At 32.1% G+C, this 14,348-nt stretch overlaps 1 protein-coding gene and 1 pseudogene across 1 annotated transcript; one reads left to right on the forward strand and one right to left on the reverse strand.

Moving 5' to 3' along the window:
- Window positions 1-3,909: 3,909 nt before the first annotated feature.
- Window positions 3,910-5,569, forward strand: LOC121173881 (uncharacterized; annotated as a pseudogene).
- A 2,955-nt stretch (window positions 5,570-8,524) lies between these two features.
- Window positions 8,525-13,785, reverse strand: LOC100799833 (DUF21 domain-containing protein At1g47330). Its single transcript, XM_026126382.2, is given in 11 exon segments — window positions 8,525-8,717; window positions 10,307-10,391; window positions 10,952-11,039; window positions 11,125-11,152; window positions 11,155-11,263; window positions 11,463-11,549; window positions 11,794-11,907; window positions 11,991-12,074; window positions 12,156-12,744; window positions 13,104-13,435; window positions 13,531-13,785. Coding segments are annotated over 9 exon segments (726 nt in total). The 5' UTR covers window positions 12,282-12,744; window positions 13,104-13,435; window positions 13,531-13,785; the 3' UTR covers window positions 8,525-8,712.
- Window positions 13,786-14,348: the final 563 nt, after the last annotated feature.

Here is a 14,348-nt window from a genome sequence, read left to right on the forward strand (position 1 = left end):
AAAAACACTTGTAACTTTATATTCAAATAGTCTCTATAGCTTTTGCCTTTTTTTTTTGTCTATATATCATAAGGATCTTTCGGTAGAGACATTATGATCAAGTCAAATATTATTTTTAGATTTTACTTTCATTATCTTGTTATAGTTTTAAGTTAAAAATGTATGAAATCACATTGTGAATATCCCTACTAAATTCTATATGCCACTGTAATTGGGTATGAGTATAGGTAAGTTTTGTTTTTTGGTGGTGATAACAACGAAAATTGAACTTATTAGATCTTCTTACATTTATCACTAGGCCGACTTTGATAGTTAATTGAACCACTCATATAATAATGCCTATTGAGAAGTTGCTATTCTAATCTAATATGGCTATACAAAATTGTTTCTTATTAGAAAATTTTATTAAATTTGTAAAAATGGTAGCCATTAGAGAGAATAGTCATTCTTACATTAATACTTGCAAACTTAAACTTTTTCGTTGTCAGCTATCCAGTTTTATTCTTAATTTTCTTATTAACTCAGAATAAAATACTATATTATAAAATGTATCTATATACGATTATTCCAATCTAAATATGTATCCAATCCTTTGAAAAAAGGTAGGTATTGTACGAGACAATGCAACAAAGTGAGTTGAATCGAGTGCAAAAGTTCAATTAGTATTGTTATCCGTTGTGATGATGAGTGTGTGTAAAGTAATAACCGTGAGACAGAGACCTGAACCCTGATCATGAAGTGATGGTGGACGATGCATTTCAATGCAAATATTGTCACATTGCAATAAGTTCAACTGGGATGTACGAGGACTACCATCATTAGTTCCAAAAAGTTTATGATGTTGTTCATCATGATTCAATTTCTTTCTCTTCCATAAATGGCTTACCTTTGCTTTTTCTTGATGATGCTATTTGAGGCATAAATAACAGCTTTCATATTGGGAGGAAGAACATCAACAGTCCTTCTCTTATCTCTTATAAGAAAAAAAAAACTTATTTCATGTTTATTAAAAAAGTTACTTTACTTTATTAAATTATGTCATTTTTTTTTCTAAATTATTTATTCTTTGCAACTTGATTTTAAACATTAATTCATATTAAATGAACAATATTTTGAACATAATGTCGTTAAATAAAACAAATGTAATCAAAATTTACAACTTAAATTATGTTCTTTTTTCTTATATAAGAGAACTAAAAGAATAAGTTGTTAGTTTGAATAAAATTAAGCACAATTCTAATAAGTAAGATTTTAGTCCAAACTTTATAGATAAAAAAAATGTAAAGAGATCCTATTAAATTAAGGTGATTAACTAAAATTTTCAAATAGTCATGAGAAAAACTAATCATACAGCACAACAATGCCATAAAAAGAAGTAAGCTTCAACAGAACTCTCTTCACATTTCCCTTCTCTAGATTAATAATGTTTTTCAACTTGAGCGTAAACAACTAATTAAGAGTTTATTGAAAAATTGTACTTATCATATAAGCATTGATGTATAAATTGATTTCATAATTAAAAAGGAAATTGATATACATATATATAAACTTTTCCCTAATCACTTATAAAAGAAAAAATGAAGAAGATAAAATGCATTGAATTTTTCCCAATATTTGTTAAAACCAACATGTGCCGTAAAATCCTAAGAAATTAAGCTGGAAGAATTTCTATATATATAGTTAAGAACGTAAGTTGATCTTAATTAATAAATGGGAGTAAGAAAAGATCAATGCATTTTAATTTCTTACTTTTTTTTTAAAAAAATATTTATAAAAAAATTATAAAAAAAATCTTAAATTGTTTTCGAATAGGCTGTAAACTATATGCATAAACTATCTTAAAGAACTTATGGTCCCTTTGAGGTGGTTGAGTTTTTGGCTTTTGGATTTTAAATGTAATTTTTGAAACAAAACGATAAAAATGAAATTGAAATGATTTTAAAATTATTTTCAAAATATTTTTACATTCACTTTTAAAATCAAGAAAAAATGTTTTATGAATTTGGTTTTTAGTTAAAAAAACACATATTTTTCACATTTGATAATGAAATTTTTTGCTGTCACCACCAATGCCACCATCACCGTCAACATTACCTCTATCATTTCCACAATCACCACCAATGGCATTTTGTATTGATCATTTTGCAGACATGACTAACAGTCACGGTATGATGATTATCTTTTATACCATTCTACGTTATTTTTATTATTTCATTATGATTCCAATTGTTATTACCATCTCAACTGTTATAACACAAAATTTCTACACTATCAACATAATTGCACATATATTAATATAGCAAAAATATCAAGCATTGATGCCCCCATTTGTTAGCAATTTTAATTTTAATAGTGTTTTAGATCATTTTAGTCATATTAGCTAAACATTATTATATTCTTGCTTCTTCTTAAATTCCAAATACTATAAGTAAAAATTAGAAATATTAGTCCATATCAACGTAGATAAAGTAAAAAATATTTTACAAGTCCTATGTAACATAGGAAATCCTTAAATTTGTTTTAATTTAAATAAAGTGTAATTTTTTTAATAATGTAGAGTTGCAATGTTGATGCCAACAAACTCATAATAGTGTTTGGAATTTTCAAAATGTTGAAAGAATGGTCAGATTTCAATTGCCTACTCCAAGTACATGTAGACATTGCCATGCATGTCCGTTTTATTATGAATCACACGATATGTGTTGCTCTAGTTGAAAGGTGTCATTTTCACATGTTAGTGCTCCACAAGAGTTGCTTCAAATATTTTTAGACACTTCATTAGAAGGAAGACATTTTAGGCAACATATTAGAAGTTACAATCATGTACTTTCATTTACTTCGCTTGTTGTTCATGTTAATGAAAACATTCTTGAAACTAGAGGTGGTAATATACTTTTTGGGCTTCAGGGGAAGCGTATCACAACATTGGAGGATTTTATCCAAATGAGGGTTTTAGGCCACGCTTCTTGCAATTGGTATATCTATGATACAGAGCACGAGTTACAAAATAGAATGTTGGAAAACCCTCAACTTTACCAAATTATGGTTTATAAGTTGCAACAAATTCTCCATCGATACAATCCTTTGGTGTGTGTATTTAGACAACTTGCACCACATCCAAATGTTCGAGAATGTAGCTTACTCATTAAAGAACGTCTACTAATCAGCCACAATATCAACTCTCAACTGTACCACAAGTCGCAACAATTATTATCAATGAAGATGTAGAATCAATGACAAGTGGTCAGGATATAAACGTGGCAAGACATGATAAAAATTTAATGAAGATTCAAGAGACTATGGGATACTATAATCCTTTTCAATATCCTTTATTGTTGCCTTTTGGGACATATGGTTGGGACCTCAATACAAAAAATGATAATGGACAAAATATCTCATGTTATGAATAATATAGCTATATACTTCAGGTAAATAACATTGTTTTGTACAATATTGTAACTATATTTGTTAAAAATATAATATAAAATACTAAGTGATAAATTTGTTCATTATAGATTCGTCCAAATGATCAATCCAAATTGTTACAAGTGGGTTAATGTTTACAACAATATGTTGTAGATAACTATGTCAAAATTGAAGCAGGGAGGTTAAAGTGGAATCAAAATCATCAGAATAATATTCGTTTTGAAGTTTATCAAGGCCAACAAGATGCTTTGCATGTAGGAGAAAATATTGCAGCTTACTATCAACATACATTCATCGTGATTATACAAAAAATCAATTACATCAATTAACATCTACACGTTCAATTTGTTATTGTAGAAAATGTTGGACAAAGAACAATATTACCATCACCATTTATTGGTAGTCGTCCGAGACCTGACACAACGTTATGAAGATGGTATGACTATTTTTCTTCATGATGGTAAACTTTATATTTTTATTACAATGACGTGTAATCCTTCTTGGAGTGAAATATCCTCTGATCTTGTCACTCATCAAACACCACAAGATCGTCCTGACTTGTTAACAAGAATGTTTCGAGCAAAATTTGAGCAACTAAATGATGATGTGATTAATAAAGGTGTCCTTGAGAAGGTTAAAAGTTACATGTATGTGATAGGATTTCAGAAACAGGGACTACTTTATGTACACATGCTACTAATCTTAGACAGTAATGGAAAATTACGAGATCCACAAGAGTACAATAGCGTGGTGAGGATAGAAATACCAAAAATTGAAGAGGAATCATAGTTGCATAAGGTCATATTAAAGCATATGATACATGGACCTTGTGAAATACTTAATCCAAAATCTCCATTATGAAGAATGTTTAGTGCACAAAAAGGTATCCTAAATAGTTCTCCGAAAAGACACGACAAGGTAATGACTGATATCTAGAGTATAGAAAATGATTTGGGGAATCAATATCTGTAAATAGAAATGACTGTTGATAACAAATGAGTAGTTCCTTATAACCCTTGGTTGTTGTTGAAATATGATTGTCATATCATCACTAAAAAAATTACATTTTACAACAGCGAAACAACGACAGTTTTAGAGACGTACATCTTAAATATGCGTTCAACGACAGTTACTTATGTAACCGTCGTGGAATGCTTATTGCCATAACCTATTGTTTGTTGCTTACTTCGAGCGAGTGGTGTCTCTCCTTCTCTCTCTCACACACACTATCTTTCTCTCTCATCCAAATCTTGCAGCAATGGAGTGCTCCCACTCCACGCGAAGAGTTCAAGTACATGGCAAAGCTAGCGGAACAGGCTGAGCGCTACGAGGAGATGGTGGAGTTCATGGAGAAGCTCTCTGCCTCCGTCGAGAGTAAGGAGCTGACCGTGGAAGAGCGCAACCTCCTCTTTGTCACTTACAAGAATGTGATCAGCACACCATGCCTCCTGGTGCATCATCTCCTTGATCGAACAAAATGAGGAGAGTCACAGCAATGAGGACCACGTCGTTGTCATCTGCGACTGTCGCTCCAAGATCGAGGCTGAGCTATCCAAAATCTACGACAAAATCCTCAAACTCCTCATCACGTGCCTCGTCCCCTCCACCGCCTCTAGCGACTCCAAGGTACCTTGTCGAGTTCATGACCGGTGTCGACCACAAAGAGGCCGTAAGAGCACGCTTTTGCCTACAAAGCTGCTCAGGTTTGCTTTTTCTTTTTTCTTTCAATTTTTTGATTTTTTTTTTGCAAAGTAGATCTGTTTACTATTTGACTGATTTTGTGTATGTTATTTTCTGCTCGTAAGCCAAGGAGATGGGCAAAGAGTAATTTAGAAAAAAAATGTGTGTTAAGTAAAATAAGTTATTCATTTAGGACTAAAATTCTCGAAGTATCTTTATAAATATGGAATGTCATGATTGGGTTATTTTTCATCTTCGTTTTGTTTCTATATGGAAAATCTGCTGCTCCAGTGACTAAGGAAGAGCTTGGAAGGGCTACTTGGACTTTCCTGTCAAGGATGGATACATGATGTCTTCTGGACAACCAGTCGAGGATTACATTGACTCAGCAGTGAGACATGTGCTACTAAGATAGGTTTGTTTTTTTTTTCTCTCTCTCTCTTCATAGCCACCTGATAGATTTTCTTTCAACACTAGGATTTTCATGTTGTTGGCTCATTTTCTTTCTTCATGGATTAATGTTGCTAAATGCTAATATATTTTTCTTCATTGTCCTATAGGGTGTTCTTGGTATCAAGGTTAACATCATAATTGATTGGGAACCTAAAGGGAAACAGGTCCTAAAACTCCCCTTCCTGATTTATTTTTTCTAGTTGAATGATAGATTACCTAATTATTTGTAGTAAGTAATCTAGTATTCTGTGCAGGTTTGTGGATTAGAATGGAATTGACATCACAAGGAGCTTTTAAGTGGTCATGGATTTAGTACAAGTGCATCTCACAACCAACTTTGTATGTGGAAGTATCCATCCATGACTAAAGTGGGAGGCTTGGACTATTGCGCTTCCAGAGTCGTCCATCTATGTCAAATTTGCTGCAAGTCATAATTTAAACTCTAGCCACCAATGCACCATGGTCCAATGTGAATTTTTTAAGCTTACAATGTATGGCATGCAATTAGCAATATAGCATTCGATGTTAGTGTTTGGATATTGTTTCTATACAATTAGCAATAACAATGTCTATTCATCTTGTCGAGTAAACTGGGTTATGATATTAATCAGTGCAAATTGGTAAGTATGGTGTCACCTTATATGCCTTTTGTTTTGAATGAAAATTATTATGGTTTGTAAACAACCTCTGGATTTGGTGGTATGCAATGTCTTTCAGGTAAATAATTTGTCCATATAAACTTAACTTTCTGCAAAAATAACAGTGAGGAGTAGCATGTGCCTAAAGGTGGACTTTACTCTTCCTTGTCAACACTTCTCTAATTCCCATTCTCTTGAGCTGTAAGCAGTGATAAAATAAAGAATACTCTTAGGTAGGATTTTTGTATTTATTCATTAGTTGAGTTATACTAATGCTGATCATATATTATTCATCAAGAATTAGTGTTTTTCTTAAAAAGAAAATCAAGAATTAGTGTTAGTTTATTTATATGCTCTAATTCCACTCTCATTCTTAATTTTAGTAACATTAATTTGAAGAAAAATAAATTAAATTAATGTCGTGTCATCTGCATATGTGGGGCCATAGCTGACTTTTGCTTTAGTGTCTTTGTGGTCCGCCATGGTAGTAACAACAAGATGGCGTTGTGCCGTTTGTCCTTTGATTTTGTACTAGTACACTTAGCTTATGATAAAGTTAATTTAGTAACAAAATAAAATCATATGATCACAAGTCAATTTTCTTTTTCCTTTTTTTTAAGTTCATAGAGACTGTTACTACTCTTTTAATCATTTTCACCTTTTAATTATGAAGCTAATCATGATATATACATTGCTAATAACAAATATCTTTCTTCTCTTTTTTTTCTTTTTTTGTGACAATGAATTCTAATGAGTGTTTACTGATAAGAATGCAAGAGATATCCCTGGATTACCATTTCACCGTAGAGCAAGAAGTTCGATCAGCCACTCACGCCTTCTTCGGTTTCAATGGTAATTCATTTGATTACTTTCATTTAATTACTTATAGTTCTTAAAGATTTGTCAAGTGACTGATTTCTGTAAATATAATGACCCCAATGTAACATTTTTATGAGAAATGACCTATTTTAGGTAGTTAGTTGTCCTATCACTGATTACTTACTCAAATTCCTTGAAAAGTTGCTTTTTGACATATGATGACATTGCTTGAAATCCCAGTTATATGATGCTAATAATATAAACTTTTTCTGTTTGTCAGGGTGATGTTCAAAGAGTTCATTTGTTGGATGACACTATTAGTGGAGTTCTATTGTTGGAACTGTTCAAGAGAGATGGGATGGGAACAATGGTGGCTAGGTATGCAAATTTTGCCCTCTATCTTTGGAAAGAAATTCTCATTCTTATGAAATATTTTGTCTATGAGTTGGTAACTAGGTGGTGAGAGTAAGAGCAAATTAGGTATGTTGTATCCTTCGTTCATTCATCATTTGTTCCGTTTCTTGATTTTATAAACCATAATTTTAGTTGGTATCCTTGTATTGGTTATATCAGTGAGATTCAAACTTGTCTGTAGTTGTGTATGATGAGCTAATGGTTGCATGGATGTTTGTTAAGATTGGAGGATCCAAATATTTGATTTGGATCTCTAGACCATTCTTCTTTTTTCCTTTTTAATGAAACCATTGACTAGTTAGTTGAAATAACTGGCTATGTTAGTGTTAAAGATTAAAGAGAACAACAAACGGGTTAAATTCTACTATTCCTTGACAATATATTATACCCTTGAAGAAATTTTTGCTTGCTTTTATTTTCAAAACCCAAAAATAAATTAGTACCAAAATGTTCACGAGGTTTCCAATGCTGTTACCTAATAGTAATAAACTATATGTGGCAAATTATTGATGGTGTTATACATGATTGATATAATGATATCTTTTTCTTTTCTTTTTATCTAATTCTATTTATCAAACTCTTTATCTTTATTTGCTTGCCATAAATTAATTTTGCAATGACCTTTATGAAGGCACCTGGATGGCTCAAGTAACCACTACTAGAATTATTGCATTTTACGTCGGTTAAATCGCTTATTTTACGATGGTTTTGAACCGTCATATAAACGGGCGTCATAAAAAGAATTTTTTTTACGATGATTTGGACAACCGTCTTTGTCTATTGAATTTTTTACGACGGTTATTCAAATATCCGTCTTAAAAAGGTAATATTTTATTAGGTATACTAAGACGTTCATTACAGAAACCGTCTTAGTAAGTCTTCTCATTAAATGGGTATCTACGACGGTTATTTTATAACCGCCTTAGTAAATCATGTATATTAAGACAATTATTCAATGACCATCTTTGTATGTGTTGCTTTTCTACGATGATTGTTAAATAACCGTCGTAATATGTCAAATATACTTTTTTTGTCTATATTTTTGGTTGGTCTCCATGTACATTAATGTTCATATGGCAACCTAAAATACATCATTTTGAACAATTATAAAATCAATTTCAACAATTATAAAATCCTTTACAATTATAAAAGTACCATCATCATCATTTACAAGTGTGTACCCTTTGAGGATTTATCCCTGCAGCAGCAACATATAGATCAAGCTTCCCAACAACCATACCAAGTCCCAAGCTTTCTGCTCCCATCAGTAACTACAATCATATCAACCTGAAAAGAATATCAAGGGAGATGTTCAATTTGATACTTCAACAATTTAGTATATATCAAAATATTATACCAGGTCATAATTTGGAAACAAATCCAATGAAAGATGAAAATTGGTATCACATTTTCAAGCAAATTCACGTGCTAATGACAAAATTTTAATTATTCAATAATAATTCATAAATAAAATTGTTCCATGTATCCATTAATTTGTCAAAATATTGCAATCTTCCATCAAATGAAATGGGAACCATTAGTGATATATTGCTATATGAATCAAGAATATAAGTGACAAGCCAAAAGCATAACACAATTTCTCCAATAATTCTCTCTTTCAATATAGATAAGAAAGAAATACTGCCAAAACAAATGGGCAATTCTAGCTAGAAACTGATCCTTTGGCAACTATTGCCTTTTGTTTGATATAGGAGTAGTGTGTGATAAGAGAAGTTATGCCTTTTGGCAGCTATTTATTTGTTTGGTATAGGAGTAGTGTGTGAGACAGAAGTATGTGGACTATTTAAATTTTGGCACTTAGCTAGAGGTGCAGGAAGTAAAAATGAAGGTGCAAGAAGTAAAAGTCAACATGTTATGTACTGTGGCCACAAAGTTTTGATTTCCTATAAATATAACTTGGTGTGATAACTTGGTGTTATGATCCACTTGTTTGATTAACGGTAAAACCATCGGATTTAACCAACTCTTAGTAAAAAAAAATGAAATATTTTGTTAGAGTCTTGCATTTAACCAACTTTTAAAAATTTCTTAAATAAATTATGATTGTTTGATTTTTAAAAAAAATTATTGTTAACATTGAAAAATTACAATAACTACATAATTTTATAAAAAATTACAATTATATCATAAAATATACTAACCTAAATTTTTTTTACTAGTTAACTATTTAAATTTATTTTAATTTTTTTTACTAGTTAACTATTTAAGAGACTAAAATTAGTCAAAAATTAGTCAAAAAAATTTCAGGAAGTAAAAAAGAAATTACTAAAACTTTTAGTAACTAAAGAAAATAGTATACTCTTATTTATTTTACACCTAAAAAATAAACAATTTTAAAAGAGTAAAGACATGATATGCATTGTACATTGAGACCTAAAAAAAAAGTTTAATATAAAGTTAAACCAAAGAATAGTTAACGTGAATGTATATTGAGACCAAATAAAATTTAACGACATAGCATTTTTTTTTTCTAGAGCAACATGCCTCGAGTGCGAGTGTGTCACTGGCAGATTAAATAACATAGTCAAGAAAAATATATATTAAATTGGACTCCAACAAAGTCAGGAGTCAGACTTAAAAGAAACAAGTAAATAAAGGAAAATATAATAAAAGACTATTTTAACTCACTAGCGCTATCCAACCACCCTTAGCGCACCTTTTGACTCACTAGTACTGTACAGGTCCCTCTCAGCTTATAATAAAAGACTATTTTCTTATATACCTTTATTACTACCTATGAAAAATCAAAGGATTTCATTGCCATCAAATAGATACATACATTGAGATCGAAATATATATAAAAAGTTGCAGAGAGACAATATATAATTTAGAATTTGAGAATGGGAGAGTGGAACCTGGATGACATGGTTCCTGAAAGAAATATGTCATGCAAAAGCTATATGGCATCAAAAATAGTCCTGGAGTTGTATTTTCACTACCCTGCAGTGGGCCAGTGACAATATATTATTGACAAATTTAATGCCACAAACTACATTAATTAATTTACCTAATTTTAAAAAGAGTAATGTTAGTATCATTTCAATAATTACAGTAGGTGTCCAATTTAATTTATTTATAAAATAATTTGAGGATATAACTTTTTTATATTATTTTATTTCTATTATATATATGCTTAAGTCGAAATTGATCTTAGGTGGTCAAATTAATAACAAGCTCAAGCTTTATATCTCTAATTAAAGAGTAGTCTCTAGAGTAAATTGATGTTGAGAATAAATGAGATTCTTCAACAAGGGAAGGTTGGATGAAGGACTAAATAATAATATGTTATTGGTTTCAATTTGCTGTAGCTGAACACACCAACTTAAAAAGAAGATAAATAAATTTGAAACTTGACGTAATAATTTTCACCACAATATCAAGTCATCCAATATAATAAGCAAAAATTATAACAGAACTTTAATAACTGACATTATCATTGAGACAAGCAATCTACAATCATGTGCATCTATTTACAAAATCTGAAATGGAAGAAAGATTACCAGAAGAATTCCAATAATATTGGTTTTTTCTCCTGCATAAACTGGAACTCTACTACGACCAATTGTCATTATTGAATTCAGTGTCTCCCTTCAGCACAGACACAAAGGACACGGTTAGAAAAAAAGAAGACATAAGAATAGTGGACAAAACAATAAATAATTCACAAACCCACAAATTTAGAGTTGCATCCAGATCAAGGGAAATGCCTTTGATATAGGAGTCATGGCATCTTTTGCAGTTTTTTCTGTCAATTCAAGTGCACCGGTTATAATGGTTGTCTCTTCGTGAGTTAAATCTCCTCCTTTACCAGCCTAGAAAATAGAACAATCGTATAGCCTAAATGTTACATCAGAGCACAAACCAGAGTCATATTGAAAGAATTGGAACACAAGTAATAAAACCTACATCAAAATATTATAGAAGCACATCTTAAAGCATTCAAATGAATATAAAGGCAATAGTTTTATTAATCCTCTAAAACTTGGACTTCCAAAATTCAATAGTTCATACCTCATTTCCATGAAAATTCACAAAAGTCTTGAGCTCTGCCGTCTTCAAAAGGGCAGCATGTCCTTTGCCCAACATCCAATCAAGAACCTGAAAATTTACAATCTCCATCAGGTATCTTGTTACACATAGCTATCATACATTTTTGTTTGTTTGTTTTCACACATATCCTTTTTTTAAGGCAATCCTATCTGAGACACTATTGTCAAACAGGAAACATGGACACCTCTTGCAATTATTCAAACCTTGATTTGTTACGTTGAGGAAGACTAACCACTTTCGTTAAACATACCCTTGTTGATAGTAATCATACATATCAACATTATAAGCATACCTTTCTGATTGGATAAGAAAAAAGGAAGAAAACTATAAGAAGAACACAAACAAGTGGAGCCAGCGTTGCTCCAACCGTCAATCCATATCTTGTACAAATTGCTTGCGGCAATATCTGCATCAATCAGGGAACAAGGAACCTTAAAAAAAATAAATTCAATTAGCTTCATTGATCAAGCTTATAAACAAATAAGTTACCTCTCCAAACATGAAGATGAGTATGACCAAAATCAAGATTGCCGCAGCGGGATGCACCAGCGAATTAAGAAAAATGGGAAGAGCCTAAATTAGAAACATTAAAATGAAGCACAGTCAAATAAAAGTAATGAAATAATTGAAGAAGGGATGAGAAAATAACAAGACCTCCATGGCTAAGGAGTTTCCAATTAAAAGCATGCAAAGCAGAAGATGCTGGTACTTAACCACCAGATAAATTTTCGGTGTAGAAAGAAGAAAATAATGAAGAGTAAGAAGCAATAGTGAACACATAAATAGTTCACACCAACAAACCAATCAAATCAACAAAAACAAAAATAAACTACATGTTAATCCAATTTAATCATAATTAACACATAAATTAAATAACTCAGAAATAAATCGAAGAACCAAATTTAAATGTTCACTTGTTAGAATTAGAGTCTCATCTCGATAATATTAATGTGTGATAATTTTACTACAAAACTTGATAAAGGTCATCGAAGTAAAACTTTATATTATTGTTAGACTTTGGATCATTTGCAGGAGGATACTCATCTGAAACAATCTCACTCTTCTCCGAAGGAAGATAATATAATCCATGCTGCTTACGGTGCTCAATCAAGGATGTGGATTCCTTCAATGGCCCTGACTCTTCATTTTTCAAAACATTGATATCAACATTGTGCTTCAACAGATAATCTAAAAGGTAAAATTCTCCACATGCAGCAAGAGTGTGCTGAGGAAGCCATTTATCCTGAAAATAATAGTAGTATTGACCATTAAAAAAAGAATTGAAAGTATTCACCAAAGACTAAGTGAATCAGAACCTTTTTCCCTCCCTATACCTTTATCATCATTCTCTCTCTCTCTCTCACACACACACACACAAAATGCAGCAAGGTTTCTATGGCCTAATTAATCATTACAGGAAGACTGACAACATCAACATTCACTGGGAATATGGGATTACTAAACAACAACAACATTGGTCGAGCAAAAAATCACAAGAACTTAACCATGAAGGTGAACTAGGGAGTTTTTCTTTTCCAATAACAATAAGAATATAACAATGGTAAAATATGAGTCATTGTTCCTCTGACACATAAAACTTACTGAAGTAACAGCTGCCAAGTCTAGTATTCTCTTCCAAACCCCTCCCATAAACAGCCCATCTAGGGTTCTTAGGCTCTACACGTTCATCGACGTTCAATTCAGGTTCAGCCTCAGCCACCTCTTCACCACCGCGATTGAATTCAGGTTCAGCCACAGGGACATTTTGGTCCACCGGAGAACAAGAAGCATAATTGAGAAGCTTCATCTGAGCCAATTTGGCCTCCTTGTAAGCCTTGTAGTCATCTAAATGCTTGAAGCAAACTCTAACCGCGTCGGGGTACTTATCGAAAACTCTCAAAACAACGGCGATTGCCCTCTTCATAACGAAAACCCTAGCGGTGGAGAGCAATTTGAAAACCTCTAGGGTCAAATCATGAACGAGGTCGAAAGTAGCGATCCACGAGAAAAAATCGAGGGTGAGGCTTACCTCAAAGTCGTTGGTGGAGGAGAGGTCCTTGAAGAGTTGGTTGGTGATGAGGAAGAGCACCAGAGTGTCATCGTGGAAGGACTGCGACACGGAGGAAGGAGGAAGCCGGAGGAGACAAAGGGGTTACGGAGGAAGGAGGACTTGGCGGCATCGGTGTGGAGGGAGGTGGTAAGGAGGGGGAGGTTGAGGGTGAGGGAGAGGAAGAGTCTACGTAAGCTTCTGGATATAGGGCGCACAAAAGTGGAATGCTAAGCGTCAAAGAAATTACGCAAATTTCAAAGACGGTTTTCCAATAAAACCGCTTTTGAATATTTAATTTCTAGGTCGGTTTTCATAAAACCGCTGTCATATAATTTTTATTATTTACAAAATTGCCATATGTGACATTCTAAGGCGGTTTTACATAACCGTCTTAGAATGTGTGTCGTAAAAAATCCCTTTTTTAGTAGTGAACAGATTTTTTTGGAATAAAGCAACTTATCCAGTCTGGAGGAATCTGACATTATATTTGATTAATTATAATAGAAATTATAGTCTCATTTTTCGGTAAGTGTAATTAACAAGTTCTAGACTATAGAAACTAGTATATTTCCTCATTTTTACCTTTGCTAGCTAGGATTAACAAATCTATACATGCATAATGTATAGAGTTTGATTTTAATTTATTATAGATGGACATATTATCACCAAAGAGATTAATTAACTACTTAAATGTCAAAAAACTTTTGGACACACTCCAACAAGGAAAATATAAGATAGAATTATAGGAATTTTGAATGGATAAGGATATTGGATTAAGCAATCTTCAATACCATATA

This window comes from Glycine max, chromosome 17 (genome assembly GCF_000004515.6).
Source record: "Glycine max cultivar Williams 82 chromosome 17, Glycine_max_v4.0, whole genome shotgun sequence".
Lineage (NCBI taxonomy): Eukaryota > Viridiplantae > Streptophyta > Magnoliopsida > Fabales > Fabaceae > Glycine > Glycine max.